The sequence below is a fragment of the Lepisma saccharinum genome, chromosome 2, assembly GCF_977018435.1.
Source record: "Lepisma saccharinum chromosome 2, izLepSacc3.1, whole genome shotgun sequence".
Lineage (NCBI taxonomy): Eukaryota > Metazoa > Arthropoda > Insecta > Zygentoma > Lepismatidae > Lepisma > Lepisma saccharinum.
This window is the reverse complement of record NC_139230.1, coordinates 212738543-212758797: the sequence shown is the minus strand read 5'-3', so window position 1 is coordinate 212758797 and position 20255 is coordinate 212738543. Positions and strand designations below refer to the sequence as shown.

Here is a 20255-nt window from a genome sequence, read left to right as displayed (position 1 = left end):
ACATTACACGTGTCTAAAATCGGCCATTTTCAAACATTTACACACGGAAAACGGTTCGAAATTCCGAAATATAAATACCAATAGGAATGATCGCAATACCTCGTTAACCAATCACCGACCTCAACTTCTCCCCAAAATGCACCGGTTTTGAGTTTACTCGAACCTACAAATCGGTGTTTCAGTTTTTCGGATATCCACGTTCCCATTTCAGAGGGTCGATGCGACGCCTACAGAGCTCCAAGGCGTATCCCGATTTTTGTGCGTTTACAACTTCCAACCTGCTTTCAGAATCCATGGAATAATCCGACTTTGCTGTCAAAACGGATACGTTAAAAGAATCCAAAATGGCTGAAATTTCAATGTACCTTTGGGGGAGGGGGTAAGCCCGAAGATAAATTTTGACATTTCCCCTCACTATCTATGAGTCCTTGAAAAATGAGTATCTCACATTTTTCGCACATAGCACCGTTTAGGCTATTGTCGTACGCCACCCGAAGACCCAGTCACGTGACACGCGATTGGGAGAAAAAACACAGTGTCAACACTTTTTGCAGAGTTCGCGTACATCTTAAACTGCACGCAAACTATTAACGCTGAGTGTTAGATATTATGTGAGTTGGCACCTGGCAATATTGTTTACTCTGTTTTCCGGGCAATAGCCTGTGCAGTATTTTGCTTGTTCTATGCTGTGCTATATTACACTGTCATCCCGCGCAGAAAAAGTATGAAGATTGCCATGTTTTTTACTGTGTTCTGTACATGTTCTTGAGAATATAGTCAAAAGGATATTAGCAGCGAGTCTTTTATTTCTCGATCCAACATTTATTGGCGACCGTGACAGGACCTGTCTTTCTTTCTGTGTTGGACCGGAGAAGAAGTAAGTGCAAATATCGGAAAAATGTCAACGGACATTGATCGTCTCAAGAAAAGCCGTGCAGTGGCTAGGTCAGCTTTTACACGTGTTTCGGAGAAGATTGCAAATGAGTTAGCGATGCAAACTCCGGACAGGAATGTTATTCATGCAAATATCCAGTTGCTTGAAAATAAGGCAAGTGATCTGCATGCGGCTGACATATCTGTTTTTGATTTGATGTTGGAATCGGGTGCTAGTGAAAATGAGTTAGGGAAAGAACAGTCAGTGTCGGATGATTATCAGTGTTTGTTCAACAAGCGACGTATTGAAGTGTCGAACTTTTTGAAGTTGTCGGAAGGAAACTGCTGTCAAGGCGAGTCGTTTTCGGAAGTAAAGAATCGAAGATTCAAGTTACCTAAAATCGAACTGAAGAAGTTTGGAGGGGACTTGAAAGAGTGGTTACATTTTTGGGGACAATTCAAGAAGATCGATGAAGATGATACAATTCCTGCAGAGGACAAGTTTCAGTATTTGATACAAGCGACAATTGAAGGTTCTCGTGCGCGCCAGCTTGTGAACAGTTTTCCACCAACAAAAGAAAATTACCCGAAAGTTGTGCAGTCCATGAAATCACGTTTTGGTCGCGATGATATGCTCGTGGAAGTGTACGTGCGTGAACTGCTAAAATTGGTGTTACAAAAGGTGTTGAACCGTCAAGAAAAAATTTGTTTGAGCACTTTGTATGACACACTGGAGTCCCAACTTAGAGCATTAGAATCGATGGGTGTTACCAGCGACAAATATGCAGCAATGCTGTTTCCATTGGTGGAGTCCAGTCTCCCAGAGGATTTGATGCGTGTGTGGCAGAGAAGAACATTGTCTGCTGCTGAGGAAAATAATGAGACAACACCGACCGGAAGACTGCAGTCCTTGATGTCATTCCTGCGAGCTGAAGTGGAAGGAGAAGAACGAATCAACCTTGCAGCAGCTGGGTTTGAATTGGATGGTGCAGCAGTGAAAGTTCGGAAGAAAAGGTGTTCTCCACCGCGTCAGCCTATTATCCCCAGTGCGACAGATTTGTTGAGTGTCAGTGGTGGTAGGGAGAAAAGTTGTGTGTTCTGTGGTGGTAAGCACAGTTCATATGATTGCTTTAAAGCCCAGAAAATGTCTCTCTCTGAAAGACAGAAGGTTCTAAAAGATAAAAAGCATTGTTTTGCATGTTTAAAATTTGGTCATTTTTCGAAGAAGTGCAAGGCCAATTTGAAATGTATTGTTTGCAAGAAAAAGCATGTGTATTGATGTGTCCTAATATTTCAGACAAAGATAATGATTCTGACCATTATTCTGAAGGCAAAGAATCAAATGCTGAGGTAAACAATACACTGATAAACCAACTTGAAAATCCGCATGTATTCATTCAGACATTGGTAGTAGATTTGAAAGGTAACTACAATAGGAGCAGGAATGTGAGAGTTCTTATTGACACAGGTTCACAAAAATCGTATATATCCAAATCTCTTGTAACAGATATGGGTTATAACTCCATTGGCAAACAAAGTTTGATACATTCGCTATTTGGTGGTACCATGTCTAGTCCTTGTAATCATAATGTTTATAATGTTAAGGTATGTAGCATTGAGAGAGAATATTCGTGCACATTTGATGTTCTTGATCAAGATACAATATGTGGTGAGATTCCTTATGTAACACCAGGTGTTTGGTTAAATGAGCTGAACAAAAGTCAAATAAGGTTAACAGATACTGGTAAGATGAAAGGTCCAGTTGAAATTCTTATTGGTGCGGATGTTTGTGGTAAATTACTGACTGGCCATGTTGTGAAATTAAAGTGTGGTTTAGTGGCTGTGGAAACGCAGCTGGGATGGACACTTATGGGTAAAGTTCCAGGTGAAAACAGAAAATCAGATACAGCATTGTTGGTATCGAATTTATATGTTGGTGAAGCCGTAGCTGATCTGTGGGAACTGGATACCATAGGAATCAAGGATCCCATTGCCAAGAAGTCTGCGGAAGAACACACACGGGCTGTCAAAGAACAATTTTTGCAGACACTGACATTCAATGCTGAAGGAAGATATGAAGTACAGTTACCATGGAAGGAAGATTGTTCGCCTCTCCCCACCAATAAAGATCTAGCAGAAAAACGACTTTGGTAAACTACACAGAAGTTGAAACAAGACCATCTGTTGCAGAGTTACGATGGAGTGCTACAAGAATGGTTGTCCGAGGGAGTCATTGAGGTGGTTCCAGAGGGTGAAACAGAGAATTTTGGCCATTACTTACCCCATCGACATGTAGTGAAAGAGAGCATTAACACGACAAAAATTAGACCAGTGTTTGATGCTTCAGCTAAAGCAAAAGGACAACCGTCTTTGAACCAATGTTTAGAACCTGGACCCAACTTGATTGCTCTTATTGCTGATATTTTACTACATTTTCGGAAAGGAAAAATTGGAGTTATAGCAGATATTAAACGAGCTTTTTTACAAATTGCTGTACACCCTAAAGATAGAGACTACCTGAGATTTCTCTGGTGGCATGATATTAATACTGGAACGGTTCAAGAATTCAGACATACTCGTGTAGTGTTTGGTGTTACGAGCAGACCATTTCTGTTGGGTGCTGTTATTGAACATCATTTGGATCAAGCATTGCAGAGTTGTCATTTCGGGAAGGAAGACTTAGCTTATACAGAAGATAGTATTTTAAAATTACGAGGTTCCTTTTATGTGGACAATTGTGCCACCAGTGTAGACAATCACAAAAATCTCCATAAATTTATAAGAGAATCGCGTGCAGTTATGGCTGAAGCAGGTTTTGACCTTAGAGGGTGGGAGTATTCAGTCCCTCAAAGGGTTGATGAGGACATTAGCCCAACTTCAGTGTTAGGACTCAGTTGGAATCCTCAAGCTGATACATTTACAGTTAATTTGGACATTGAAGATGTTGAGCTCAAGACAGTTTCGAAACGTGTGATATTATCTGTAGCACACCGTATATTTGATCCTATAGGTTTTACTTGTCCCGTGACTCTTCTACCAAAATTGTTACTTCAGCAGACTTGGGCAGAGGGGCTCGGATGGGATGAGCAAGTTAGTGAAGAAATAAGAACACAGTTTTTAAACTGGGTACGAGAATTGCCGATGTTAAAAGAGTTGAGGATACCCAGAAGTTTCATGGGCTGGAATTATGAATCCAATGAACTTAACTCTATGAGCATTCACATGTTCTGTGATGCTAGCAAAGTGGCATATGCATCAGCAGTTTTCATGAGGGTTGACACAAGGAGAGGTGTAAGCGTACAATTGATTGAGGCAAAGAATAGTACAATTCCTCGGCTAGAATTGCTTGCCGCAATGGTGGGAGCAAGGCTAGCAACCAGGATTCGAGAACATTTGAATTTAAAAGATAACTCCATTATCTTTTGGACTGATTCTTCTACGGTGCTAACTTGGATTCGACGAGAAGGAGTTTGGGGAGTATTTGTTGGGAACAGAGTTAAAGAAATTAGAAAACTGTCTGATCCCAGTGCATGGAAATATGTACCCTGTGAAATGAATCCAGCTGATTTTCCTTCAAGAGGTTGTGATGCAAGGCAGTTGTTGAGATCCTTATGGTGGGAGGGACCTCATTGGTTGAAAGGAGATCCGTGTGAGTGGCCACCGATGGAGTTTCTTATCAACAAGGAGGAAATTGACAGAGAAAGAAGGAACATGCTACCTTCATCAACGATGCTTAGTATGAAAGCTCAAGATGCTGAGTCTAGATGGTATTACAGATATTTCTCTAACTATAACCAAGTGATTAGACTCATTGGATGGATCAAAAGATTTTTGTATAATGGTAGAAATTCGAAGAATCATAGATCTGGAGATCTTGGTGTTCGCGAACTTCAGGAAGCAGAAAATGCAGTATTAAGACTAATACAACAAGAAGCATTCCGAGGAAAGAATGACAAATCCCTTTCCTCTTTGTGCACATATGAGGGCAAGGACAAGATTATTCGTTTGAAAACCAAAATTATTGCCAGAGAAGATACTGAAAATTTCAGGCTTCCCATAGTTCTTCCAGCACAACATCCAGTTGTTAAATTGCTGATAATGTATTGGCACAAGAAAGCATGTCATGCAGGTGTAAACATATTACTAAGTATTTTAAGAGAGAACTTCTGGATCCTTCGTGGTAGAAGAGCTGTACGTTCAGTGCTCTCGAAATGTGTTACTTGCAGGAGACACGCAGCCAAACCAATCCAAGCTCTTCCAGCACCATTGCCAGCTGATCGAGTTAGAGATGCTAATGTATTTGAAGTAACAGGTGTGGACTTTGCAGGACCTGTTTATCTTACCAAAAAGAAACATCAGAAAGACATTCTCCCTCCCACTGAAACCAAACCTTGTACCACACGTAGTGGGAGAGAGATAAATTTACCTAAGAAACTATTATTGTTTGATATGCCAACTCAGGTGGGAGGATGTTAGATATTATGTGAGTTGGCACCTGGCAATATTGTTTAATCTGTTTTCCGGGCAATAGCCTGTGCAGTATTTTGCTTGTTCTATGCTGTGCTATATTACACTGTCATTCCGCGCAGAAAAAGTATGAAGATTGCCATGTTTTTTACTGTGTTCTGTACATGTTCTTGAGAATATAGTCAAAAGGATATTAGCAGCGAGTCTTTTATTTCTCGATCCAACACTGAGGATCCAGAATTTTGCACACGCAAGCACCACACTACAGCGTACAATGTCCAACCGAAATGGTGGTTTCGTGCACCACCGGAACCCAACGCAGGCCCGCAATGCAGGTCGTGATGTCATGTCCGGGAACTGCACTGCCTACCGGAAAACGATCTGAGCGCCACACGGCTGACGGTGGACAAACCAAAAAAATATTGCTAAGCAGGGGACATATTCCCCTATCTTCCCGATCCCCCTTACCTATACCTATGTTCAGTAGTTTTCACGCCAAAAAGTCCCAAATATGCATTTTTAATATAACGCTACTGACTAAAACCTTTCGTAAAAAGTATTCCAACATGGCTCCCAAACTAACACTGTTAGAAATTCCGTTCATATGTCGTTTAATAGGTATAGGGGCTATCCACGAGTAAACAAAAACATATCGAACGGCACAATCGATTGTCGAACTGTAGCACAACAACTTCCGGTTCACGGCGGCCGGGTAATTCAAGCGCGTACTTGTGGCATTTCTTCTCGTTTTGTATACCGGATGAAATGGATCATATAAAAGCACTTGACGACGAGGAAAATAAGAGATATCAGGGCAAAGTAGAGGCCTTTGCATATCAATTGGATGAGCAACTAGGAAGTAATACGGCATTATTCCAAGATGAGATCCATTTGCTGATCGTCATTTCATTGGCGATATTTGTAGCCTACATATTAAATAGAAAGTATTTTTTCCTACAGAGCGAGAGCGCTTAAATAAAAGGTAAAGTGTTCCCCTGTGCATAGCACCACGCCATGAAGGCGTATAGGGGGTGTGGGGGTAACGCCCCCCCACACCCCCTATACGCCTTCATGGCGTGGTGCTATGCACAGGGGAACACTTTACCTTTTATTTAAGCGCTCTCGCTCTGTAGGAAAAAATACTTTCTATTTAATATGTAGGCTACAAATATCGCCAATGAAATGACGATCAGCAAATGGATCTCATCTTGGAATAATGCCGTATTACTTCCTAGTTGCTCATCCAATTGATATGCAAAGGCCTCTACTTTGCCCTGATATCTCTTATTTTCCTCGTCGTCAAGTGCTTTTATATGATCCATTTCATCCGGTATACAAAACGAGAAGAAATGCCACAAGTACGCGCTTGAATTACCCGGCCGCCGTGAACCGGAAGTTGTTGTGCTACAGTTCGACAATCGATTGTGCCGTTCGATATGTTTTTGTTTACTCGTGGATAGCCCCTATACCTATTAAACGACATATGAACGGAATTTCTAACAGTGTTAGTTTGGGAGCCATGTTGGAATACTTTTTACGAAAGGTTTTAGTCAGTAGCGTTATATTAAAAATGCATATTTGGGACTTTTTGGCGTGAAAACTACTGAACATAGGTATAGGTAAGGGGGATCGGGAAGATAGGGGAATATGTCCCCTGCTTAGCAATATTTTTTTGGTTTGAGAGCGCTTAAATGCATACATTTATGTTCTAAGTGAAAAAGTGCGAGATGTACGGACATATAAAAAACGGAAAAAGGAGCTTCTTTTCTTCTTTCTTCAGTCAGGACGAGTCAGAGGGATGCAATAATGCACACTTGCTGGTTTCGTTCTCGTTTGAACGCAGAAATACAAAACGCTCGTTGTTATTTTAAGTCAATTTTATGCTATTTGTGTTAAACATGACGATGAAGATGAATAATAAACTGGAAAAATTAATGATGGGACAAACACAATGACACACCATTGCCTCACCATGGTGTTCAAACCTAGGACCTCTTCTCCATCAATGTTGATTTGATTGATTGAGTTGGTGTTTTAAGTCCACTTTGTGCACAGTAAGGCTAATCGGGACTGGACCTACAGTTTAAATTGGGATCCGAACCACAATATGCCTCCACCGGGAATCGAACCCGGAACCCCTTGATTTCAAGGCGACGAGGTTACCACTGCGCCATCGGGGAGGCACTCTATCTATCAATGTTGAAAAGATTTCCATTGCAAAAGACGAAAATTAATAATAGTACCCGCACTTAATTTTCTGGCTACACAAAAAAAAATTCCTCTGGTTAAACACACACAAAAAAATCTGGTTACACAAAAATTTAATACAGTTCGTGTGTACTTCAAGAACTTAACGTGTAACCTATCTGGCCATGACCGAGCATCTTTTGAAAGGAAAAGTAATATTTTTGCTCATATCACTAAAACAGAGAAAATCGAGATTTGAATGATTTCTCCTCTACTTTTAATGAAGTACAAGTGGTGCGGGACGCAAAATTTTTGGTTGGGAAGGAAACAGGACGGGGTATTTTTAAAGTCGTGACGTTCAAAACGGGTAAAATAATGTTATTTCTGACTAAATTGGGAGATTATAGGAGCGGAAATTATTCAACATTACCCGATACTAAAAAAAAAATATAATAATTATACACAATTTCACCCTCGGGTGATGATTTATTTTGCATTTCTGGAATAAAAACTGCTAATTTCAATAAATTTCGGACATTTAGTACAAAAAAATGCAGGGAATAAACTACTTTTAAACTATCATTTTTTCCGAAGTCTGAATCGGAATATATATTTTTTTTCGTTCCGTTGTCATTACTGCGCAGTCTACTCCTGCTAATGGTCTTCCAATTTTCACGCCTGATAGCTTCAATGCAATAATTTGGCTCCTAGATATCGAGGAAATGGATGAAGAGAGATCCATGAAAGATTATTTAGCCCTGATCGTAGTTTACATTCTCCTTGTACACACTCATTCGTTCCTTTCATACATGACACAATCTCAGCTCCCTTTAGCGGCATGTTGTGAGCCTACGAACCGGAAGTTGTTGTGCTACAAGTATGGCGTCCGCGCGAAGGCACTTCCTTCCGGTGGCTATCCACGAGTAAACAAAAACATATCGAACGGCACAATCGATTGTGGAACTGTAGCACAACAACTTCCGGTTCACGGCGGCCGGGTAATTCAAGCGCGTACTTGTGGCCTTTCTTCTTGTTTTGTATACCGGATGAAATGGATCATATAAAAGCACTTGACGACGAGGAGAATAAGAGATATCAGGGCAAAGTAGAGGCCTTTGCATATCAATTGGATGAGCATATAGGAAGTAATACGGCATTATTCCAGGATGAGATCCAATTGCTAATCGTCGATGCATTGGCGATATTTGTAGCCTACATATTTAATATAAAGTAATTTTTCCTACAGAGCGAGAGCGCTTAAAGCATGTAAATCTTTGGATGCATACATTTATGTTTTAAGTGAAAAAAGTGTGAGATGTACGGACATATAAAAAAAAAGGAAAAGGAGCTTTTTTTCTTTGTTCTTCAGTCAGGACGAGTCAGAGGGATGCGGTTTCGTTCCCGTTTGAACGCAGAAATACAAAACGCTCATTGTTATTTTAAGTCAATTTTCTGCTATTTGTGTTAAACATGACGATGAAGGTGAATAATAAACTGGAAAAATTACTGATGGGACAAACAGAATGACACACCATTGCCTGACCATGGTGTTCAAACCCAGGACCTCTTCTCTATCAATGTTGAAAATATTTCCATTGCAAAAGACGAAAATTAATAATAGTACCGGCACTTAATTTTCTGGTTACAAAAAAAAATATTTCCTCTGGTTACACACACACACACAAAAAATCTGGTTACACAAAAATTTAGTACAGTTCGTGTGTACTTCAAGAACGTAACGTGTAACCTATCTGACCATGACCGAGCATTTTTTGAAAGGAAAAGTAATATTTTTGCTCATATCACTAGAGAGAAAATCGAGATTTAAAAATTTCTCTTCTACCTTTAATGAAGTGCAAGGGGTGTGGGACGCAAAATTTTTGGTTGGGAAGGGAAGAAGACGGGGTGTTTTTTAAGTCCTAACGTTCAAAACTGGAAAAATAATGTTATTTCCCGACTAAATTGGGAGATTATAGGAGCGGAAAATATTCAACATTACCCGATACTAAAAAATATTAATTATACACACAATTTCACTCTCGGGTGATGATTTATTTTGCATTTCTGGAATAAAAAACTGCTAATTTCAATAAATTTCGGACCTTTAGTACAAAAAAAATATGTAGGGAATAAACTACTTTTAAACTCTTATCATTTTTTCCGAAATCTTGATCGGACCGGGATTTTTTTTTCAGGTTCCGACTTTTTTGTTTCCTGCACATCCGTTGTTATTACTGGGGAGTCTACTCCTTGCTAATGGACTTCCAATTTTCACGCCTGACAGCTTGAATGCAATAATTTTGGCGCCTAGATCTCGAGGAAATTGATGAAGAAAGATCCGTGAAAGATTATTTAGCCCTGATCGTAGTTTACATCCTCCTTGTACACACCCATTCGTTCCTTTCATACATGACACAATCTCAGCTCCCTTTAGCAGCATGTTATGAGCCTACGAACCGGAAGTTGTTGTTCTACAAGTATGGCGTCTGCGCGAAGACACTTCCTTCCGGTGGATAGCCCCTATATCCTTTATTAGTGACAAACAGCTACCTCAACGTTCCCAGAACACCCAACGGGGGCGCTGGTGTCGCGCAAATGTCCCAAAGTGCTACTTTTAACGTGCAAAAAAATCGCCCATTTTCAAACATTTCCACACGGCAAGCGGTTCAAAATTTCGAAATGTAACTATCAAATGGAACGATGGGAATACCTCGGTAACTAATCGCCCGCAACAACTTATCCCCAAAATGCACCGGTTTTGAGTTTACTCGAACCTACGATTTCATGTGTCATTGTTTACATTCGAAAACGGACAACGCTGAAATCGCCAAACTCGCATCCGCGGACACTTCTCCCGGAACCCTCCAGACGAAATATGTTAGTTGTGCATTCTGAGTCCCATGGCCCCCATAAGAAAAATCGTCAAATTCGGTATGGGTAAATTCGGGCCCCCTGTGACGTCACGTGATGCACGCGATGTGAGCGCAACCTATTTGGACCGCGAGTCGGTACCTTCCCCTAAAGTGCACACTGGCCGGAATTTGCCTCCGCGTCCTCCGGGCTGCTCCGGTACACAACAAACACACCTCTGCAAAGAGGTACCGGAAACCAAGATGGCGGCCTGGAGGCCACCCCGTGAGGTGTCCCGACATCGAACCACATGACCTGACTTCGGATAGATGTAACCTAAAAAACAAAAGAAACTCGAAATCGCTACCTCAAAAAATGTGGCCACCATGTTGGTTTTTGAATTTTTCAAAATGGCGCACTGGAGGCTGCACGTGGCGATTTTTTCGTGCACTTTGCCACCCAGCCAGATAGGGACGCGACCCCCCGAGCCCACCTTGTAGTTTTCCGCCATCCTCGACTCCTGATTGGTCCTCCACGGGTACGTACGTGTTGGGGCCCCTGGAGCCCCATGCAATTGGAGGCCTCGGACTTGGTCCAGCGTGAGGCTTCGGACCCTATAGGGTAACGCCGCCGTGCACCGCTTTTGGTGCCCCAATATACAGGGTGGCAGAAAGTTGAGAAACCTCTAAAGTTTGCACCCCTTCAAAATCCAAAATGTAAAATCAAGATAGCCGGTCGAAAAGGAACCGGTAACACTGCTCGGAACCAAATTCAACTAACCTTCCCTCCCAACGATACCGGAGACGCACATTTCCAAAAATGTGGTCCCGGAACAAACTTTGTCCCCTCCTGGAGGTCACCGTATGGGCACCGGGACCCCACGCTTTTTCCTAACACCGTGTGTTACCGGTCCCGATCCCCTCAGGTTACCGGTTCGTGGCGCCACCTATCTTTCCTTTGCATTTCGGGGCGCGCAGGTACCGGATTCGGCGCTTACGGCGCCCATTTAGGGCCGCCATCTTGAAATTTCGAAATGCGCGTTTTTGAGGCTGGCATGGCGCCTAACGACCAACAATGCCCGGCTTCGCCGGGAAAAGACACTTAGCCCTCCGGGGCCGTTGAATGGGTAAAAGGTCAAGTGACTCGGAAATTTAAAAAAAGTCAAATTCAAAATGGCGCCGTTTCGTTAATTTTGGCCGATTAGGACAAACCAAAAATACCACGCTGTAGACCGAAACATCCTCTTTCCAATCAGTTTTTTAACTCATGCTCTAATTTTTACGGTTTTCGCGCCAAAAATTCCCAAAGCGACCCATGTTTCCGGTACCTATGGTCACTTTAAAAACGCATTTTTTGGAAATTTTTTGGACTCTGTGGATTCGGTTCGTACTTGACTTTTCTCACTTGTGTCACTTACCCTTTCGATGGCTGCCATTTTTTCGAAAATTCGTTCGCGCGTTTCCAAAATCCACACTCGAAAGGCCACTTTTTTTTTGGGGGGGGGGGCTCCTGTTGCCACGGCAACCTTGCTTAAGAATGTACCCAGGGGTTGGAGACGTATGTTCCAACTTTCGAAAAATGGCCGCCATTTTGATGTATGACACTTGGCCTAGGCTCGAAAAATCGCACATAATGCCCAAAAATGAGGGTTCCCGAAAGGGGTCAAGGTGGCCCCTCCTCTCGGCTACCCCCATATTTCCTATATAAGTCCCCCCAATTGGCTATCTCACTTTTTTCGTTTCTAGCACGGTTTTGGCTACCCTTGTACGTCATTATTTTATATAGGCGAGACACTGACCAGCTTTTAGATCATGGCGGTGTGGAACATTTACTACAATCACATTTGTGTGAGTCAGCCTCCCCAAAGTCTCTCGCAGTGTAGCTACACCATCAAATGTTTGATCTTTGCTTACGTCATTTGCACCACCAATTAATACGGCAAAGTCATCAGATGATAATTCTGAATTTTCTTTGTTCCCTACCACCTGTTCAAAAGTTGCACCTTGTTTCACAACACTTTCAATTTTTAGGTTATCAGCACATTTTGAAGAAGTTCTTAGCATTGAAGATAAACCACGCCAATGACTATCAGAGTATATCTCGATCCTACCCATTCATTTATTCTTATTTCTTTGTAGGTTAGGTTGCACTTCACCTATTTCAACTTTCTTGGTGAGCCCTGGTTCACCAACCTGATCCCCTGATCCCCTCTCTGCTCAAGACTGCATATCTATTATCACTAAGAACACCATCACCCATTACATGATTCCTCTTCTGGCTCATCGAGTGTATTCTCTTCCCATGTGAAACAATTTGCCACACATTTTCATCAAGTTCAGCCGTCGATAACACTTCACAAGAGAATCCCTTGCCCAACTGCAGGTCACACGCCTCCAGTCTTTCTTTAACTGTGCATTCTCACCCCGTAATTTAATGTGGTGTCAATACTTTCTTAGGATCCCGAGATATTTAGTATTTTCCAGTCTCTCTTTTGACACGTTCCGGGTCGAAAACATGTGGATACCATGTCGCTAAAAACAGTCTCCACAATTTAATGTTCGAACTCTCTCTCCACTACAGAAATTTATTGACAATCTAAGGTTTAACACTTTATCAACAGCTGCCTATCTCTCCCTTTAAATTCAATACTCAATCCTCCCACAAAACATTCCATGCTAATTTTAGACTTACTGTTGATATTGAAGAGTGGATATTGCCAAGACAATAGTAATACACAAGAATTGATACCCCCTCAATTTAATGCGCAATCCCCTCTAACTAAAATACCCGCCATAATCTAAAACCTATAATTGGATACTTTCCCCCAACGTTTAATTCAGACCCCCCCAGAACCCACGTGTCAATTAAGGCCTAATATGTAAGAGTTGGATATTTCTCCCCCCCCCCATTCAATAATTATCTTGAACGCTTTCTTTTCTTCATCTAATAGATTAAATATGGTGCATTTAAGGCGTACAATTTTTACAAATACTTTGAAAAAATATATAAATGTTGAATTTTATATTATTTGAAAGTAAAAAATCCCACCAAACACCCCTGAAACCTAACAAATGTAGGCAACTCCTCGTCTGAAGTCAGAACGAAAAGTTGCTAAAGTGTTGTGCGAAGAGACAGATGTGAGAGATGAGACTGCTTAGGGGACAATAATCTGTGATCTGTGCGATAGAACAGACCATAGACAGACTGTGGTGACACTGTGGGTCGGATCTGCAAGAATAACCGTTGTAGTAATCTGAGGGGACATATGTTCTGTAGCTATTGTATTGTATGCTTGTATTGTTGCCGAAGTACACCATCTAGAGTTATTTGTTGGTAGCCTATTTACAATGGCTTTTAATATTGTTAAGTTCGTTGAGGGAAGGCGAGCTGGTTGTGTGAATCCCAAAGCAGTTGAGCATGCCTACATGTCGACTAAATACAAAAATATCATACCTTACGTCAATAAAGGTGTAGAATCTATTCTTTCTGGAGGTGTGAACTATATGGATTTCGAAAGAAAGCAGCACAGATTGTAAGTAATTTTAGTAAGTAATTGTAAGATCATTAGATCAAGAATAGAAAAACACTGTTTATTACAAGTGTATGCAGATTGAGCATGTCGATTGTTCATATGTCGGTGACACTTTACTATACCAGAGACGGATTTCTTCAAATTTACAGGAGAAAGTACTTACGCAAATAATTTTCTGTAGCGTTGTTGATGTTCGGTAATGTAGTTTTGATCTATTTTAATGCGAACTATACCGGAGACACCTATTAATGATTTATTTCGCAATTTTTTACATTGCTAACATACTATTCTGCATTGCAGAACATTTCTTTAGGTGAAATAATGGATTTCTAACGAAAATAATGTCTATTTCTTACATACGATAGCCCCACGAACCATCACGGGGACGAGGTATGCCTACTAGGTTAGGTTAGGTTCCATTAGCACTCCTTTCGTTCAATTTAGCATATACGGACAACATCGGAATTACAAATTCCACGGCATCTTCCACACCCGGCAACAACTTCACGACGCATCCTCGATAGGTCATGTTGTAGCATCAACAATGCTACAGAAAATGATTTGCGTAAGTACTTTTTCCTGTAAATTTCAAGAAACCCGTCTCCGGTATAGTAAAGTGTTACCAATGCGAATGTATGAGGTTTTCTACGAAAATCTCTTACCGACGCGCTATTCCTGCTGCCGCCATTTGCTTTCTGCATGAGAGCACAATGTTCCATGTGTTTGATGACGTAAACGCCATAGTCAGTGTTTCAACCCACGCAGTCTTTTCGCTATAAGATGACGTGTCGTTGTCCGTATATGCTGAATTAAACGAAAGGAGTGCTAATGGAACCTAACCTAACCTAGTAGGCATACCTCATGCTGTGATGGTTCGTGGGGCTATCGTGAATTTTTGGGCTAACGTCAATGGTTTTTGGGGCTAACGTCAATTGTTTAATAATTACTCTTTATGTCAAAAATTGAACTTTTTTCGTGAAAAAATTTCGTGAAGTGTTTTAAATTTAGGTATTTTTCGGTGAACAAGGTTGCACACTCCAAATCGACAAAACACTGGCACAATGCGCGATAATAAGGAAGAACAGTAAGTACTCGTTAATGTAAGAAATACACATTATTTTTGTTAGAAATTCATTATTTGACCTAAAGAAATGTTCCGCAATGCAGAATAGTACATTAGCAATGTAAAAAATTGCGAAAGAAATCATTGATAGGTGTCTCCGGTATAGTAAAGTAGTACCAGAATATTTTACGTGCCATTCATTGGCGATTGTTTTGAGATATTGATTCTGCTGTTTTTGATAGTAATTATTTTGGCCACAACTATTTTCACCAGGTGGTGAGAATAGCATACAGGGCTATTTTCACAAGGTGTTGAGAACAGCATATGGGGCTATTTTCACCAGCATAAGCAATTACCTGAATCATACCACAATGTTGTCACCAGAAATTACATGACCAGGTGTTGGAAAGTATTTACAGAAGTAATTTTAATGCTAATAGCCCTAAATCTGACCTGCCTAACCTAACAACGAAAGCGTTTAGAAATACACCTTCATACTTGCATCGTGTTACACATTAGGGTAAGACTCTACTCTACATCCTTTTCCTAAGGAATATGTGTCATATATCGTTGGAAAGGTTATTGTATAAGGAATTCAACAACATAAATCACAAGGTGAGGAAAAATTACCCAGAGGAGGAAATCGATAAAAGCATGTTGTCCGGATATGCATAATTGAACATACTGAGGAAATTTTACAATGAAGAAGCACATATTTAGGGGTGAAATGAGGGTAATTGTCAGTTATATCGGAGACACATTCTATCGAATATTTTCAGTTTTAAATGGTCCGTACTTACCAATTGTGTATTGCGGAACATAGTTGAAGGTGCCATTATGCTTTTTACATGAAAATAACTTAGATTTTTCACATTCCGAGTAATTCTTTTGGGTCCTTTCTTCCGTTGCGGAACATACAATATGGCGTGCACAGCTGTGGATCATCGCACGTCGTGCTTGTGTTTTGTCGATTTGGAGTGGGGTATGCAGTGTTTCAACGTTCTTAACCGAAAAATACCTACTTTCGTGTTCATTATGTCATCACAAACCATTGACGGATACCCCCCAAAACCATTGACAGATAGCCCCAAAAACCATTCACGATAGCCCCACAAATCATTTCCGGCAAAGTTAGGTTAGGTAAGCATAGTTAAAAAAATAAAATAAATAAAATTCTGGTAAAAAAAGGCACGTTTGGAAACACTAGCGAGACAGCATGACTTTCGACGCTCACGCCATCTGCAGGTACATAATGGAAACAACGGCATAATGTTGTCGCTTTGCACAAAATGCAAGTTTATTATATCAAAAGTGCTTATTTCTTGTTGTGCAGCATTCTACGGTGAGAAAGTACCTCCAAGAACTTTCAAAATACTACAGAAACGCATTTCCGTAAGTAGTTTCTTCTGTAAAAATGAAGAAATGTGTGTCTGATATAACATACATTTACCAAAATGAGTGCTAATGGAACCTAACCTCGTAGGCATACCTCATCCCCGTGAATGGTTGCGATGATGAAGCACATATTTAGGGGTGAAATGAGTGTTAATGGAACCTAACCTAACCTCGTAGGCATACTTCGTCCCCGTGAATGGTTCGTGGGGCTGTCGTGAACGGAAAGGGTAAAGAGAAAAAGGTATTAACCCGAAATATGCCGGTTGTCTGCAAGCACGGTTTTGAACGACGCACTCAATTATCTAGTCCCGAAAGTAATTTCCAAGCGCTTCCTGTTCCAGAAACCATCGAACCAGATGTATGCCATTGTGATCTGTGATCATACGCATGCAAAGAAGCAATCGCCTCACAGAATGCACGAGCAAAGCACACGAAATGGCAATAAGGTCGTAAAGTAGAGACCAGCCCACATTAGAAGTACCGGCACCTTGTGGTATTTTTCGAATTCCACGGTGTGCAGAAGAAAAAGTACTTGTTGCCAAAACGAAAATAAATGCACACTGCCATAAGCTTGATACACATCAAAAACTAAGGCATGCACACATCCGTGTAGCAGTCAAAGTCAGGTTGTCGAGGAGTCATTGACCTACTGTACCCTTCGAGAATCATGTTGAATTTTTCTTAATCGACAGATTTCAGTGTTTTACATAATATGAAATTGGTTCTAGCATGCAAATAATGGGGATATTTGATCCCAAAGTAAGCATGCATAAGTAAAAGCCTACTATTTTGAGGTATTTTGGCAGGTTCTTATTAGTAAAACAGTTTGTATTCACACTGAAATAGCGAAAGAGCTTGTCGAAAATAACTGTCAGTTCCAAACGTAACAACATAAAATTATATCAGCTGTTGTGAAATGTTGTGTTGGATGCTATATTCACTTGCACAAAGCCTTCCTGCTGTTCCGCTTCACGGTAAGGTAAGAGGCGTACTTTACTGTGCAGTAACACATTTCCAAGTGCTGAAAATCACTGAAAAATACTCATAAACAAAATCTTCATAATAGATGCCAAATATTTCACTTTCTTTTTTTCGAATTTTTTTTTAAAAAAAAATATGTTTGCCTTACCTAACCTAACCTTGCCGTGCATGGTTCGTGGGGCTATCTGTGCAGGGTTCATGAGGTTTTCGAACTTGGAAAAAAATACAAAATGAGGTACAGGAAAGTAGGTATTTTTCTATGAAAATGGTTGCAACACTGCGTAACCACTGATCATGGACAACGCTAGTCAAGATTTTTCCGCCATATCACGTGTAACGCAAGCGAACAAACAAAAATTACTCGATATATCCAAATTTGAGATTATTTGCGTGGAAAAAACGAAATGGCACCTTCAACATCCTTAGGAATGCAGAATACGTAAGTACCAATGTGAAAAATAAGGGAATTTGAGACATTTGGCGGTTACTGAAATTTTACCTTATGTTTAATTTTTTTAAGGTAATTGTTCCCAACTGTTTCATGTTTTCTTTTTTTTCTTCTTTCAAATTCTCCTAGGAGAAGGCCTGATTATCGTAGATTTTTGCCAATCATTGTCAGATGAGATTTCAAACTTTGTCAGCGCTATCGTTTACTACTTCTGCATAATTTACATGGTTCAATTTCGATGTACGTCTGTTGACACATACTGTAGCATTTTAGCGATTACTTACTGCATGTTCCCTTGACACTGGTTTTCACTCTGTACTTCCCGAAAGCCAATCGTTTACTATTGTCTTAGTTATGAACTGCCCCTCATACCTAGGTCACATGTGTGAGATGTGAAGTTTCCGGTATCGATTCATGGAACCTGTTCATTTAGCATGCGGTGTTCAGATGTGTACTTTCTTCGTGCTGCCAAAATGTTTTTGTTGAATATATGCTTTTGTAGTTGGGTTAGGTGGGTCAGGTTTAATTCTTAGCATTTTAATAATAATTTAGTTATTTTTTTGGCCCAAGTTCCTTTTGTTTTATTGCGATTTCATCATGCTACGAATGCAATTTTTACATGGTTCGATTTCAATTTACATCTGTTAACACATACTGTGGAGTTTTAGCAATTACTTAATATTTTCTTCGATTTATGCTTTTGTGGTTAGGTTAGGTAGGAAAGGTTTTGTTCTCTTAGCATTAAAATAATGTCCCTAAATGCATTCTACTAAGGTTCCAATTTATTTCTACATTCATTTTCACTAGTCTACGATACTTACTGTCGCTTGTCGTGGAAAATATATTGTCCATGGGAAGCACGCATTCTTGCGTAAGGTAATGTTTTTAAAGAAGTTATTTTTTCAACATAAATAACTTTTCTTATAAATCCAAACAGTGCTCATTACTTTAAGGAAGGTTCAAATTTTGTGTGACAATGATTTCTAAAATTCTACGATAATTAGTCTTTTGGTAAAACTGTTAAATCCACAAATCGGATTGCTTCAAATTTACAGTAGGAAGTACTTACGGAATTGAGGTTTGTGTAATTTCGGAAGGCAGTAGAAGTGTTTTCTCGCATTTTCAATGTATTTGGCAGCTAATTCATGTATTTTTTCTATAATAATGTCTGTCCGATGCACGAAAGCTGTTGCTTGCATTTCCATCCATGTACTTGAACCGGATGTTGCGAGCATCTGGTGATGTAATCCCCGGTAAGTGTTTCCAAACACAGTTTTTTCACAATATTGCCCAACCTAAAGCAACCTTACCTAACCTTACTGTGATGGTGCATGGGGCTATCGTAAATGGTTTTTGGGGCTATGCGGGAATGTTTTTTGTGGAAATCATTTTTGGGGCAATTCGTGGATGGTCATACTATCCCGAATGGTTTTTGGGGCTATGCGGGAATTCTGTTAATAAGGTTGAAACACTGCGTTGCCGTTTGAAACACAATGCTAGTCAAGATTTGCCCGCCATTTTGCATGTTCAGGAAGTGAGAAAAAAACGAACCGTAATTACTTGATATTTCGACAATAGGTACTAATTTCATTAAAAAAAGCGAAATTCCTTGTTAAACAATCTTTCCCAATGCAGAATAAGTAAGTACGAATGTAAACAATTACATAATAAACGAGTTACAGATGATTCCCAGCTTTAACAGTTTTGCCAGTGTTTCTGCTAGGAGAATTTGGAAAAAAAAATCACAAAACAATCAGAACTGTTACCATTTTTTTGGTTAGGTTAGGTGGTTCAGGTTTAGTTTTCTTAGCATTGAAATAAGATCCATAAAAGCTTTCTACTTCTAATCTCAAACATGAAACCCCTTTGAACCTCCCGCAAGCATTCAGAAAGAGGGGAATAGCAGTGGTAATCTATGGAATGCATGATGCATTCGAAACTGCAAGTTTTGGGCAAGCCGTAACATCCTATTTTTGCCAGTAAAGTGGACTTTTCGAAATGAAAACTGTTCTGTTTACTTTCAGGAAGGTTCCAATTTACTTCTACATTCATTCCCACTAGAGTCGATGAGCAATATGAAAGCGGCTGACCTTGACAAGTCCGTGCAGAGAGAGAGAGCAAGATATATTTCTGCTGTTGCCACCTACTCACCGTTCGGGGTTCTCGCCAGCTCTTACAAAATAAAAAACAATGGCATAAATTCGAAACAATTGTAAATTGCTGCTGCACGACTATTATTGCAACAATCAATACCAATCCTGCACGAGTATTACCAGAAAGCTTTAGACAATTGTATTGTGCTGTAAATTAAATGTGTAGAATCTTGAAAGGAAGTGAAAAAAATGAAAATATTTCATTGGCTATTATTGTATAGAGAAAAAGTCCTCTTGTGAGCCAATTTTTATTAAATGAGGTTTGAAATAACTTCCAGTGAGAAAGTTACTGAGAAAACGAGAGAA

The 20255-nt window shown here is 40.2% G+C and overlaps 2 protein-coding genes across 2 annotated transcripts in view; both read left to right on the top strand.

Annotated features, from left to right (window-relative positions):
- The first annotated feature begins 898 nt into the window (after positions 1 to 898).
- On the top strand, positions 899 to 5349 carry LOC145983843 (uncharacterized). The gene is made up of 3 exons (XM_083116888.1): positions 899 to 1979; positions 2171 to 2223; positions 3064 to 5349. Exons 1-3 carry the CDS (start codon positions 899 to 901, stop codon positions 5347 to 5349), a joined length of 3420 nt encoding a protein of 1139 aa, XP_082973014.1.
- Positions 5350 to 13602: 8253 nt separating this feature from the next.
- The window catches only part of LOC145984299 (DNA excision repair protein ERCC-8-like), a 32775-nt gene continuing 26122 nt past the window's right edge, over positions 13603 to 20255 (top strand). The window contains exon 1 of the mRNA XM_083117942.1: positions 13603 to 13909. Within this exon, the coding sequence (XP_082974068.1) occupies positions 13725 to 13909 (185 nt within the window). The 5' untranslated portion in view covers positions 13603 to 13724. The remainder of the gene's footprint in view (positions 13910 to 20255) is intronic.

What these genes read in the sequence shown, in the direction of transcription:
- LOC145983843 (XM_083116888.1), top strand. Translation starts at nt 899, where the DNA reads ATGTCAACGGACATTGATCGTCTCAAGAAAAGCCGTGCAGTGGCTAGG. An exon ending in AAGTTGTGTGTTCTGTGGTG is followed by an intron (nt 1,980 to 2,170) that starts GTAAGCACAGTT and finishes CTAATATTTCAG; the next exon opens with ACAAAGATAATGATTCTGAC. An exon ending in GCAAAGAATCAAATGCTGAG is followed by an intron (nt 2,224 to 3,063) that starts GTAAACAATACA and finishes CATCTGTTGCAG; the next exon opens with AGTTACGATGGAGTGCTACA.